This window comes from Pelobates fuscus, chromosome 1 (genome assembly GCF_036172605.1).
Source record: "Pelobates fuscus isolate aPelFus1 chromosome 1, aPelFus1.pri, whole genome shotgun sequence".
Classification (NCBI taxonomy): Eukaryota; Metazoa; Chordata; class Amphibia; order Anura; family Pelobatidae; genus Pelobates; species Pelobates fuscus.
In genome coordinates, this window is record NC_086317.1 from 163,498,461 (window position 1) to 163,513,122 (window position 14,662).

A 14,662-nucleotide genomic window follows, 5' to 3' on the forward strand; every position below is an offset into this window, starting at 1 on the left:
CAAACTGCCGCTGGGGAGAAAGGATGGCACCTTCTGCTCCCTGGGGTACACACTGCCGCTGGGGAGGAAGGACGACACCATCAGCTCCCTGGGGTTACACACTGCCGCTGGGGAGGGAGGACGGCTCCTTCAGCTCCCTGTAACTTGGGCGCAGAGACCACGGTCCCATCTGCGCTGGTGTGGGGCTTACGGTCTCCCCTTGGTGGGTTAGGCTGCCGCTGGAGAGAGGGTGTAACAAGCTCCTCTCTCTGAACTGTAACCTGCCGCTGGGGATCTGGGCCGACTGCCCAGCATCCCTGTAGGGCCAGTAGGGAGACCTCGATCCCATCTCCACCTGCCATCTGTGGGTCTCTCCAGGACCAGTCTATGAGGTCTGGTTCTGCTTGTCGGGTAGGTTGGAGCTGCACGAAGCTGAGCAGGTGTTGGTAGTCCTGCTCCAGCTCCCACTCCCTTGTTACCAGGTGGGTCATGTCTTTGCTCACCTCGCATTCGTCAGCCCAGACATACATGCCCATCCGGTAGTCGTAGATGTCCCAAAACCTAGACCCCTCCGTGCTGCCAAGATCAATGTCGTCCTCCAAGGCATCCCATAATAAACCCGGGCCATCATAATCATCCCCCTCCGGTAAGTCGTGCTCGGCCGTCCAGGGGGTAAGTCGAATGGTATGCCACCAGAGGGCCTGGTATGCGTTGTCTAGCCAGATCTCTCGCCATACCAGGGTCTCTAGTCTTGTCACCCACTCATCCAGGGGCTGCTCTCCCAATAGATACATGCGCATCGCCACACGCTTCTGTAGCCGCTGCTCATCACTGGGGAGACTCTCACCTCGCCGCCACTGGGCGTCTTCCAGGGCATCATACCAGACTTCCTTTCTGTCTGCATCCCTGTAGTCCGCGGCCGCCTCCTCCTCCTCAGCATGGAACGCTGTCCAAAAACTAGCTGATTCCATCCTGCTGTAGCCAGGGGCGCTGTACGGATACTAGCGTTGCCCTCAATTTGTAATTCCAAACGTTACCAGTGTCTCTGAGCTGCTTCTCCTCGCACTAGGACGCCATCCCACCGCTTGCCACCAATGTAACGGATCACCTGGCACCCCGACTCGGTACCTCCGTTAATGGATGCTCCTAGTGCTTCCTGAGGACTCCAAGCACTCTGGCAGACACCACAATCACCGAATCCGAGAAACCTTTTAAATTCTCCCAAGCATATGAATGCTGTAGACCATTGAATAGGAACCATACGAATAGGCTTGTACTCCTAGCAGTCAACTGGAACAGCATACAATAAATCCTTCCCCCCAATAATGAGACGACACATCACTTTGAGGGTAAAACAGGAACTCTGGACTGGCTCATCCAGCCTGGCTTTTATTTCCAACTCACACATACAGGCCACACCCAGGGGGAGGCATAAAAGAACCAATGACATAGATGTTACCTCCCACACATCCCCTCCCCTTAGTGTGACACATAATCCCATTATGCATACAGTTTAAAATATACTTTTACACAACTTTCATAACTTTAAAACCATACATCACATTCACATAAAAATACATAGCCACAATCAATCCATTCAGGGGAACAACATATTAAAAAATGGCATGAATCCGACCAGGGGTTTAAAAGTTACTAAAAGTATCTTTTGTTCCTTTCTGGCTGGCAGAAAAACATCCCCACAATGCACCCTGGTTTCCTCCCTTCTGCCCTGGAGTTAATTGGAGAAGTAATCCAATTACCCAGGACTAAAGGCAGACTCCATTAACCACATGGTTGCAAAAAGACAGTAAAAGACATAAAATTACATACTGATACATTTAACACATAAGACACACATTTCTACATATCCCCAGTTTAACTGAACACATAAATACCTACATAATATTTAAGACAGTATTACTGTGATATGTTACAAAGTCTTAAAGGGACATTAGTCCCAAAAGTCCCAATATGTCCATCGCTGATTTTAAAGGGCCAGTAGCAGCAATATAAATTATTACATGCCCAAATATAGTGTTTATAGAGCAATATGTCCATGGGCCGTAGTCGCAGGGCAGGAGGCTAGCAGCCAGGCCTCTCCAGTTCACAGTGGCGAAGCTGGTTTCGCCACATTTCTCCCCTTTGCCAATTAGACTAACAGGGTACCTGACTTTCTGCCGGTCAGTGCCCTGGTTAGTCCAGCAACCCACCCACGAAACAGAAATAACAGAGCAGCCCACCCACACTAACCGGTTACTACATCTGGGTGAGGAAGGATTTTGTCCAAGTTCTGGTGTTTCACCACTGCTGGGTGGGAGACGGGTAGGCTGCCTTGGTGGGTTGCTGAGGGGGTAGAGACCAGCGGTACTCTGTCCTGTTGCCAGCACTACCACGGGAGTAGTCTGGTGGGCGCCTGGTTGCTGGAGACTGGCTGTCTCCCCTTTAGGTGCACAGCTCGACTGCCGGAGGGGGAGACCGACTGTCTCCCCTTTGGATCCATCACACTGAGGCTGGGGAACAGGACCGACCGTCCCTATCCCTTGTGCTGTAAGTGCAGAGACTACGGTCCCATCTGCACAGTTGTGGGGCTTAACATCTCCCCTTGGTGGGTTAGGTTGCCGTGGGAGAGAGGGTGTAACAAGTTCCTCTCTCTGGATGGCAAACTGCCGCTGGGGAGAAAGGATGGCACCTTCTGCTCCCTGGGGTACACACTGCCGCTGGGGAGGAAGGACGACACCATCAGCTCCCTGGGGTTACACACTGCCGCTGGGGAGGGAGGACGGCTCCTTCAGCTCCCTGTAACTTGGGCGCAGAGACCACGGTCCCATCTGCGCTGGTGTGGGGCTTACGGTCTCCCCTTGGTGGGTTAGGCTGCCGCTGGAGAGAGGGTGTAACAAGCTCCTCTCTCTGAACTGTAACCTGCCGCTGGGGATCTGGGCCGACTGCCCAGCATCCCTGTAGGGCCAGTAGGGAGACCTCGATCCCATCTCCACCTGCCATCTGTGGGTCTCTCCAGGACCAGTCTATGAGGTCTGGTTCTGCTTGTCGGGTAGGTTGGAGCTGCACGAAGCTGAGCAGGTGTTGGTAGTCCTGCTCCAGCTCCCACTCCCTTGTTACCAGGTGGGTCATGTCTTTGCTCACCTCGCATTCGTCAGCCCAGACATACATGCCCATCCGGTAGTCGTAGATGTCCCAAAACCTAGACCCCTCCGTGCTGCCAAGATCAATGTCGTCCTCCAAGGCATCCCATAATAAACCCGGGCCATCATAATCATCCCCCTCCGGTAAGTCGTGCTCGGCCGTCCAGGGGGTAAGTCGAATGGTATGCCACCAGAGGGCCTGGTATGCGTTGTCTAGCCAGATCTCTCGCCATACCAGGGTCTCTAGTCTTGTCACCCACTCATCCAGGGGCTGCTCTCCCAATAGATACATGCGCATCGCCACACGCTTCTGTAGCCGCTGCTCATCACTGGGGAGACTCTCACCTCGCCGCCACTGGGCGTCTTCCAGGGCATCATACCAGACTTCCTTTCTGTCTGCATCCCTGTAGTCCGCGGCCGCCTCCTCCTCCTCAGCATGGAACGCTGTCCAAAAACTAGCTGATTCCATCCTGCTGTAGCCAGGGGCGCTGTACGGATACTAGCGTTGCCCTCAATTTGTAATTCCAAACGTTACCAGTGTCTCTGAGCTGCTTCTCCTCGCACTAGGACGCCATCCCACCGCTTGCCACCAATGTAACGGATCACCTGGCACCCCGACTCGGTACCTCCGTTAATGGATGCTCCTAGTGCTTCCTGAGGACTCCAAGCACTCTGGCAGACACCACAATCACCGAATCCGAGAAACCTTTTAAATTCTCCCAAGCATATGAATGCTGTAGACCATTGAATAGGAACCATACGAATAGGCTTGTACTCCTAGCAGTCAACTGGAACAGCATACAATAAATCCTTCCCCCCAATAATGAGACGACACATCACTTTGAGGGTAAAACAGGAACTCTGGACTGGCTCATCCAGCCTGGCTTTTATTTCCAACTCACACATACAGGCCACACCCAGGGGGAGGCATAAAAGAACCAATGACATAGATGTTACCTCCCACACATCCCCTCCCCTTAGTGTGACACATAATCCCATTATGCATACAGTTTAAAATATACTTTTACACAACTTTCATAACTTTAAAACCATACATCACATTCACATAAAAATACATATCCACAATCAATCCATTCAGGGGAACAACATATTAAAAAATGGCATGAATCCGACCAGGGGTTTAAAAGTTACTAAAAGTATCTTTTGTTCCTTTCTGGCTGGCAGAAAAACATCCCCACAATGCACCCTGGTTTCCTCCCTTCTGCCCTGGAGTTAATTGGAGAAGTAATCCAATTACCCAGGACTAAAGGCAGACTCCATTAACCACATGGTTGCAAAAAGACAGTAAAAGACATAAAATTACATACTGATACATTTAACACATAAGACACACATTTCTACATATCCCCAGTTTAACTGAACACATAAATACCTACATAATATTTAAGACAGTATTACTGTGATATGTTACAAAGTCTTAAAGGGACATTAGTCCCAAAAGTCCCAATATGTCCATCGCTGATTTTAAAGGGCCAGTAGCAGCAATATAAATTATTACATGCCCAAATATAGTGTTTATAGAGCAATATGTCCATGGGCCGTAGTCGCAGGGCAGGAGGCTAGCAGCCAGGCCTCTCCAGTTCACAGTGGCGAAGCTGGTTTCGCCACAGTGACACTCTTGTTTGGGATAAGCACCTGAGCCTGCGAAATACTCTTTTTGATATCTTTTCACTTTTGTGCATTTCCTTCATACACACACTCTGCAGTGGGGATGAGAGAACACTTTGTATTTTATTGATTCATGACCTAGCAACCACATATGCCGCATCAGATTGTCATACGTCATCATCATACTTCTGTCTCACAACTTATTTCTGTATAATATATATATATATATATATATACAGGGTAGGACTGGGGAAATATTTCGGCCCGGGCATTTTTGAATCACAGCGGCCCACTGTAAAGGGGGTGTGTTTTGTCATCACCAATGACAAGCACACCCCCTCTCAAAGTGAACATGTTGGTTCAATGCGCAGAGCTCTTGCATGAAATAAAGGCCCTGTATTTGTTCTATGCAGCGCAAGCAAATTTATTAACATGCTTGCGCTGTGTTTGCTTGTGACATTTCTCCAGTGTCTCCGTAAGTGGGATACCAACGTGTAAGGAAAGCGTATTGTACATGTGTTTAGAGCCTGCTTGTGGGATTGAGTGTGTGTAGTTAGTTCATTAAGGAGTGGTGTTTTGTGTAAATGTCGGTTGTTGTGTTGTGTTTTTTCTGGTGTAATATGTATGGCTAGGGGCTGTAGAGAGTAGAATAACGCAACATGTGACACACACCAATATAATACAATACAACTAAAACGCGGTCATAATGGAGTACCTCACATATATGCTCACCCATAGTTACAATGTGGTCCCTTACCCTTCCTTAGGCCTTCACCCTAGTGGCGGTTGGGTACCAGCGGATGGTGCACCTAGTTGGGGCCCTGTCAACTGTTTGTAATCGACCTGATGGGTTTGGAAAACTGTAGAGGGCTTCCACTAATCATTAAGAATAGGGGTCCAGTCTTTAAACTGTGCAGCCCAAAGTCAGGGTGCCCTGTTGTGTACAGGGGGAGAGTATGCAGGCTTACCACACCAAGCCCTGGCTCTCCCATAGAACTAGAGGAGGTTCTAAAGGAGGTCCCAGGCACAAAGCATGGGCTTTCGGGGTTCAGAGTTGGAGAACTGAGTGACACCGGAGGGGTTCCAACATTGTGGGGTGCCATAGGAGTAAAGGGAGGCTGCTGCAATGTTCCTTCTTCTGATCAAAGAACTGTATGAGTATGCAGGCTTACCACACCAAATGTAATTAGGGCCAAGAAGAAGGGGAAACACTGCTTCTTGCTGCTTCTGGGATTTTCTCTCTTTCCCTAGCAAGTCTCTGCCAAAGAAACCACTCTGTGCCTGAGTCAGGATGTAGATGCCTGCTGAAATCCTCCTTTCAGTGAGGCTTCACACTGGAACCAGAAGCTCTCACTCTGGAAACATCTTTCTCCAGCTTAGCAGGGTTCCTTCTCCTTCCTTCTCTGAACTGCCAAAAACTTCCCGCCGAAACTTAAATGGAGACCTGCATATATTCGGCCAGGTGCTGCAGGAGCTCCCCCTCTGCTGGTCACTCCCAAGGAACTGCAGGATAGTTCTTAAAGCAGAAATCACTGTGTTCCAGAGGGGTTATATATATATATATATAATATACAGAAATATATATATAATTTTATTCTCAACGAATATTTATTTGATATACTAAATGCTTCTATTATGTTTGTTTTTACTAATCATAAGTTAGGGGATCTTCCTGACAACCCAGGCAGTCCCCTTGTAGGCAATGATGTAATCTGCAGATCTGAATCAGGTATTCGCGTTATCTTCGTGATCGCATGAAGCAGATGGGTAAGATTTGCTGCAGAGGAACTTCATTGGTTTTCAGGCAGCTTCCCACGGTCAGTTCTGGCAAGAAAGTTAAGTATGCCAACGTGTGACAGATAACATGAAATACATTCAAGGCAAATCTATGACAAAAAATATATTAAACTCTTGAAGTCAAAATTTGATCAAAGTTAACATTAATCATTGGTTATCTGCAGCAATAATAAAAAACAAAACTAAGCCACATTGCTTATGGAGAACCTGAACTACACAGTTTCAAGTGTGAAGATCTATGGGTGATAAAGTAATAAAAGTGGTAATCTTTTTATTTCTCTATCAATCTCAATCTTCGTGTTATTAACATCACGTAAAAATTGATACAATTTTAGTTTTAGATCACTAATTGGTTAAAGTTATCTGTTTGTGATAGGTATAGTTTTTAAGGGTGGAGAATATAATCTCCACTAACACTGTGTTTATTATTTTGGATTTATACTAACGAGTGGCATAGCTATGCTGAGGGAATCTTCCTCCTTTGATATAATACTCTCCTACTAAGGCAAATTATATACTATATCACTTAATAATCCTCTATTTATTAGAGATGTAGAGAAAACTGTACTCTCTGCTTGGCAACAGGAGAGAGGGGTAAGAGAGATAGATGGGAAGATTCAAGATTGTAAGGGAAGTAATATGTTTCCCCCCTTTTTTTTTTCCCATCTCCTCCTTCTCTTGTTGCCTCGCTGTTACAAAACCCTCCGTAAATTTTACGACCCTCCCTTTGGGAATTTGTGCGATTCCCAGATCTTGGAAAAAAAAAAAATTCTCCAGGATATTTTGTAATTATGTTTATATTATGATTGTTTATATGTGGTATTTTGTTGTGTGTTTTGTCTTCAATTGGTCTTACATGAGGAGATTATTGTCAAAGAGCCCTATAAAGGTCAGAATAGGTTTAAACAGATCAACTTATGGTCAGAGTGATTTCGATTAATGCCCAAGGCCTTAATTCTCCCATAAAAAGAGGTTATTTGTATAACACTCTTATTACTCAGAGAATACAAATCGGTTTTGTTCAAGAAACCCATTGGATGGGGGAGGTTGGAAAACTGTGGTCTTATAAGAAATATCCGACTATTTACTCTGCTACCTTACAAGGGAAAAAAAAATGTGGGGTTTCTATAATCTTTTCTAATGAAGTTTCCTTTGAATGCTATTATAGCCATTCTGATGCGGAAGGGAGATTTATTATTTTGGTCGGTCAATTAAATGGGTTAGATTACACACTAGTCAATGTGTACTTATCCAATAAAGATCCGATCAAAACCCTGAGTAAAATTTTGAGGTTGCTGGAACAAGTTAAAAAAGGCCGAATTTTGATTGCTGGTGACTTTAACTGTATTTGTGACACCTTATTGGATAAACAATTATCTAAGAATCAGCAGATAGATAAATCCCTGAAACGGCAGGCAGCATTACTTAGTAGGACAATAAAGAAAGCAGAGCTATTTGATTGTTGGAGACTTTTCCATCCTAATGAAAAGAACTATACGCATAGATCTATCCCCCATTGTTCAGCAGCTAGGATAGACCTGATTTTAGGTAATTTGGACCTAGTCAAGGCGATCTCTACAATTTCTATTGTGGAAAATACTTGGTCTGATCATGATATGATAATTGCTGAGCTGGTGATGACCAATATTAGATCTCCTCCGATATGGAGACTTGCGGACTACTTATTGAAAAACAAAGCTAATATCGACTATATAGATAATTTAATTGATCTATTTATTAAAGAAAATTCATCTGATGAGATTTCTAAAGAATGTCTTTGGTGTTCTTGCAAAGCAGTCATTAGGGGATATTGGATCAAACTAGCAAGTCAGCAGAGAAAGAACTTAAATAATACTCTGTCCGACCTTTATATTGAATTTTACAATCTTTCTAAAGCCAACAAACAATCCTATTCTGACCAGAGAGCTCTTTCTATTACTCGCTGTCAAGAAAAAATTAATGCTCATATTAAGATTAGGATAGAGAGCAACATTAACAAGCTTAATATTAAATACTATTATAAGAACAACAGAGTGGATCCTATTCTTTCTAATAAGTTAAAAAAAAGAGTGGCTGATCAAACCTTTTTTTTAAGATCTTTAGAAAACAATTAATTCCGCTCCTAACTGATACCTTTAACGAAATGGCGTTCAAAGGCTCGGTATCTCCTGAGCTACTAAGGGCACATATCACTCCTATTTTGAAACAGGGAAAATCGCCCTCTGATGTGACCAATTATCGCCCTATTTCTTTTGTCAATGTTGACGCCAAACTTTATGCTGCAATATTGGCCGAACGGCTGAAAAAAGTCCTACCATCTCTGATCCATGATGATCAGATAGGGTTTATAACGGAACGTTATTCTTCTAATAATACTCGTAGGGTGTTCAATCTATTGGATTGGGCCAGACAGGAAGGAACTCCCCTCCTAACCCTGTCGGTAGATGCTGAGAAAGCCTTTGACAGGGTCGAGTGGGAATTTATGAAGAGAACTCTTTCTCAGTTTGGCTTCGAAGGGTGGTTTTTGACCGCTGTAGGTTCTTTATATTCTAGCCCTACTGCCCGAATTGTAGCCCGTGACTTATGTTCAGAGTGGTTCTGTATCTCTAATGGGACAAGGCAGGGCTGCCCTCTCTCCCCCTTACTTTATGTCTTATCTATAGAACCACTGGCGAACAATATTAGACGCAACTCAGGGATTAAGGGTATGGGAGCTCAGGAGGATGTGTGGAAGCTGTGTTTATACGTGGATGATATTCTAATTTCTATTACTGATCCCCTCAGCTCTCTCCCGTATCTAATGCAAGAATTTGATAATTATAGCAGTATATCTAATTATAGTTTAAATCTGAATAAAACAGTAGCTCTAGCTGTTAATATCAAAAAAGAAAACCTAGCGCTTTTAAAAAGCGCTTTTGATTTCAAATGGACGAACAAAGAGATCAATTATTTGGGGTTGACTATTCCCGCGGATATATCGCGGGCTATGGAAATACATTTTTTGAAATTACTGAAAGACTGGAGAGTTCACGAGATCTCCTGGTGGGGAAGAATAAATACTATCAAAGCCTATATAATCCCCAAATGGGCCTATCTTTTTAGAATGCTTCCCTTCTCGATTTCTCGTTTTTGGCTGAATATGGTCCAGAGTAGTATTACATCAATACATATACCTTATCTAAGAAGACCCAACAGGGTGGATTAGGATACCCCCTGATTACGCAAATATATCAGGCTAATATGTTGGTCCATGCTTCCCAATTACAAATAAGTGACTCTAGTAATCAAGCCTGGTATAAAATTGAATCAGCCAGAATTGGTCTGGATAATCTGGAGCTCCTTTTGTGGAGGGAAGTAAGCCAGAATAGAGATCTGCAAGACATCTCAGTTCTCCCCGTTTTGTCCCTATCCCAAACACTTAAAGAATGGTCATATTTTAAAAATATCTTGAAAATTAAGAAAACACTTTGTGAGAATCTTACTATACGATCTTTAGAACAGTTTATGTTAGAGATAATCTTAAGGCACTAGTATAAAAACTGTTCCTATAAGATAAAAGATCTCTTTGTAGGTCAGCATATGAAAAGTTATGAAACTCTCAGGACGGAGTTAGACTTACCCTCTAAGGAGATATTTAACTATCTACGTCTTAAGAGTTTTCTTAAAGACCATATTATCTCTTTGGCTGTTGATAGGGGCAATCTGTTCAGGAAGATTTTTTCTGGTTTAGATGTAAAGAAGGTATTCTATCTCTTGCGATAGATTTGATAAAACTTACGGGGGTCCCGGATATACCTAATGCTCTAACTAAATGGGAAGAAGACTTGGGTATCTCCATTCCTCACAATAATTGGTGTAAAGCATTTGTGCTGACAAGGAAACATATACACAATCTGAATATTCTTGAGACCTTCACAAAAAATTTGTTTAGATGGTATTTGGTCCCTTTCTAAAATATCCATATCTAATCCCCCAAACTGTTGGCGATGCTTCCACCCTGAAGGGACTTACTCCATATTTGGTGGACTTGTCCCAGAATTAAACCTCTTTGGATTATCATATTTGACCTCATTTTTAGAATTGGAGGTATACGCCCTGAGTTTAAAGCGGATTTTGCACTACTCCACCTTTTTGGCTTAGAAATACATGGTAATCTGGAATTGATTTTGGTTCATTGTTTAATGGCAACTAAAATTCTGATTGCTAGATTTTGGAAAAAAGGCCAACTTAAAGATCCACTATTATACCAACTTGAGATGGAGAAGGGTTTACTCGTAAGTAATAACCTCCCTAATGAGGGACTTTGTCAGTTCTATTCTAAATTTATTGTAGATATTACAGACTGGTAATGGGACGGAATTCGGGTACTAGGCATATCAATTTCTGCATAGTTGGTATGAAAGCAAGATTAGGACAGTTTCACATAATCTCTCTGACCTTTTAGTAGATATTACAACAACTTTGTTTTTGGGCAATTTGACTTTTTCTTTTGTGTGTTTTTTCTCTCCTATGTAAGACCAATTGGATGTGTGTCTTGATTGTTAGTCATGGCCCATCTCTATCTTTTTGTGTAGATGAGGCCGTGGCAATTTTCAGCTATTATTGAATTTAATAAGGCAATTTATATTTTATGTCTAAGAAAAAAAAAAGTGTTTATCTTCATTATCTCTCATGGTTCCCTAATGTTGGTTTTTCTCGACTGAGATTTGTAGACAGAGAATGGAGCACTCAGTTATGGTGTTCGTCTTGTTCAGGTGTTGTAGGACATTGCTAATGTTGTATCACCAGCTCAAGTTGTGTACAGAAATTTGATGTTGTGGCAGTAATAATCCACCTTAAGACAAATAAACATTAAATTACTAGCAATGTATAAGTTCAAGTGCTGTTTATTTAATCTCTCATTTATTTCAATCATCACTGCCCTTGCCGTGCAGACATGTATTATCAGACAATCTTGTAAAAATCTCTCTCTCTTCCATCAATCTTTAAAACCCTGAAGAGCAATAGATAGATCATGACCACCATTACAGCTCCTCCCAGGAATCCAATAATAACACCATATAACATGTACCAGCACCACTCGGTAAGCGCTCGCTGGTAAGGTGGGCGTGGCTTTCTTTCAATAATGAGATCCCAATCCATATCCTCAAAGTTGAAAACTGTAGATTTTAAACATTATAAAAAAATTACAGGACAGCGTGTCATAAGCACAACATTATTAAACTCTATGAGTAAAATATACAGATAAAACATCAGCTGTGTGACAGAGATAGACCGATATATATTTTATTAATTATTAATATTGTCTTTGAAGTTCTATAAAAGCCCTGGCTCCAGTGCCAAGCAGAGTTATAGTAGGTTTGCATTCTGGCAGTAAGAAAGCGTGGAGCTGGGCAGAGAAAGTGACTGTCTCAGTAACCACGGCTTTCCCTCCCTCTCAGCCATACACCAGAAATAGCAATATAAAGTGCTAAAATACAGCTTTGGGGCTTTTCAGCAACCCACTCAAGTCTGCGTCGTCCCCTCTCGCTTAGCAAGGTCTCTGTTATTTGTTTACCATTTTGGTTTTAATTAAAACAGCAAAATTTTAATTCTCTCCGCAGCAAAAAAAATCCTTAAATCTCTAAATGTTTAATTATGTTGGGCACTCACCATCTCTCTGCCTGGCATCGATTTCAGAAAATTCTTCATTCGGAAGAAGCAGAGATGAATCCAGCATTTTTTGCTTATATTCATCAGCGTTCTTCTCAATCTCCAGAATTTTGTCCTGATTGAGATTTCTTCCAAGTTCTATTATACATATGAACACGTTACGGCATGTATCGACATGATAAGACATTTCATTTCTCATGATCTCAGTAAAGTTCAAATTCTATCCTGGTGTATTAGTGGAAAATCCAACTCTCTATGGATACTTTCACAGTGCTATGCTATACATGCATATGGTTTATAGAGAATGAATGGGATTAATTTTTACATTTATGAAAAACTACCTTATGAAATTTATAAACTCTGTAGTCTGAAGCATTTCATTTCAATATGTTTAATCAAAATAAGTTCACGAAGATAAAATGTGTCAGGATTGGCAGGGACACTTTAATTTCTTGAAATAAGAGGATGTATACAGAGATACTGAAGCACTGTGACCTCTAACCGCTTTAACATCACAACATCTGTGATTAATACCATTCTCTACTAAATTACAAAATGTATATTTACCTTTAGAAACATCAGGTCGTCCCACTTGATATAAAATAGTAGAGATCCGGTCCCAATAGACTGATTCCCCTTTTTCATCAAACCATTTCTGTAATGTTGCCAAACATTGCTCCTTGGTCACTGTGTGTAGAAAGAAGAGATACAATCAGGATTAGCTCCCAGGATTTTGCTGGTAATTCCATGAGTGGTGCTCCGTGGACATGTAAAATAATTATCTTGATATAAACAAGCCTGCCACACATTTTCATTGGAATGCTAACAGTGATCAGTAAAATTAGCTGTAAAGTGGGTGAACAGTCAACTGCAATGTAAAAACATGGCTGGCATTAGCACCAGCTTCAGAATTTGGTATGGGCACCCACATTTTCCTTGACATTTTTTTTACACATTAATTATAAATCTCTAAATGAAACGAAAATCTAAAATCTGAATTGTAATATAGTTTTGTATTTATGTATGGTAAGAATGGAAATAATTTTGATGGAAGTTTATTATAAAAATAATTTAAAGTATCTCATTATCTCACCCTAGTCTGAAGGAGTATTTCTGTAATGGTACATATGAAATGATCAGAGAACTGCAATAAATGTGTATATCGTTATAGATTTGCTGCTGTACAGTACAGAGTAGCGTTATATAAAAACCATTTCTAGTAAAAAGAGATCCTGCACAAATTTTGTCAGAACAAAAACAATAACAAAGTGTGCTGATAATACATATGTGTGAATATTAATAGAATTTGTAATGCAAAATAAAAATACATTATCTTTCCTGATTTATTATACTTTAAAATACCCTATTTCATTAACTCCAGTTACAACATTAACACATGATATAATAATTGCACAGTGAATCTACCAATCTCTCTGCGCCTGCGTCGTTTTGGAGACAGGTTTGAGACTTTCTTAACCAGATCGTCTTCAGGTCTATTGATTCTGCTGATGAAATCTTGGCATTCCTCAGGGCTAAGAAGTTCCGCTATCCTTATCACCATGTGAGGGCCAATGTCATCGGCAGCTGAAAAGGAAATAAAATCCTGTTAATTAAACAGAGTCACAAATTAATGCATCCGAGGTTACCAAGTACTTGGTGTATACGAGTTCAGCCTTTTGTCAAGAATAAATAAAATTTCAGCAAAAATCTTGGTACATTTGTGTCAATGTTACTTTTAGAACAAACAGTCACGGATGGTGACATTAAAATTCCCTCAAAACTTCCTCAGTTTTTCGCTGCAATGGGAAATCAAGCCCTGAATACATTGGTCAAGACATTTAGATGTTGTAATAGTAATATTATAGTCATTATTGATCAAATATTTAACTCCTGGAAGTTCAATGTAATACGTATGCTATATAATGGAATTACTAAAGATTTGCCATTTATACCCAATATGTCTGCTCTTTTGATACAGCTTAGATATAACACTATCCAGAAAGGATACATTGATTATTACCTGTATCTTCACATACAACACAATTCCATAAAGGAAACAGCACTACCAGTACAATGTACAAATCCATGTCTGAAGCTATTGAAACAATAACTGCTTTACTAGTGAGTTTAACCTCTAATGACAATCAAGGTGCATATCTCTAGTGTGACTTGACGAGCTAACTATGACATCATGGTTACTTCTTTACTGGTGATGTCAATGTGTATATCTCTAGTGTAACACAACTTTTTTTTATATTAAACTGAAAGTTGCATGCACAGATTTAAAGTGTGATTTATGTAAAGATTACTTCAATGTGCAGCACTATGCCAATTAATGCTCTGTAATAAATAATAAATTATAACAATTACTTTCATATACACTCACAAAATAAAGTGCAATTACAAGTACAACACTATAACTACCTATTATGAACAGCAAACAACAAATATGTGGCATGAATCAA

General features: G+C 41.6%; 1 protein-coding gene across 1 annotated transcript; it reads right to left on the bottom strand.

The window, feature by feature from the left end:
• Nucleotides 1–11,474: 11,474 nt before the first annotated feature.
• LOC134603083 (transmembrane and death domain protein 1-like) lies at nt 11,475–14,284 on the bottom strand. The gene is made up of 5 exons (XM_063448757.1): nt 14,218–14,284; nt 13,623–13,781; nt 12,765–12,884; nt 12,198–12,335; nt 11,475–11,704 (listed from the first exon to the last, which is right to left on the bottom strand). The coding sequence occupies exons 1-5, from the start codon at nt 14,282–14,284 to the stop codon at nt 11,490–11,492; spliced, it is 699 nt and encodes a 232-aa protein (XP_063304827.1). The 3' UTR covers nt 11,475–11,489.
• Between the last annotated feature and the right edge of the window lie 378 nt (nt 14,285–14,662).

Bases quoted from the DNA above. Each gene is read 5' to 3' on its own strand.
- LOC134603083 (XM_063448757.1), bottom strand. From the start codon at position 14,284: ATGGATTTGTACATTGTACTGGTAGTGCTGTTTCCTTTATGGAATTGT. The intron at 12,885-13,622 runs GTAGATTCACTG...TTCTACACACAG, and splicing joins ACGCAGGCGCAGAGAGATTG to TGACCAAGGAGCAATGTTTG. The intron at 11,705-12,197 runs GTGAGTGCCCAA...TAAAATCTACAG, and splicing joins CGATGCCAGGCAGAGAGATG to TTTTCAACTTTGAGGATATG.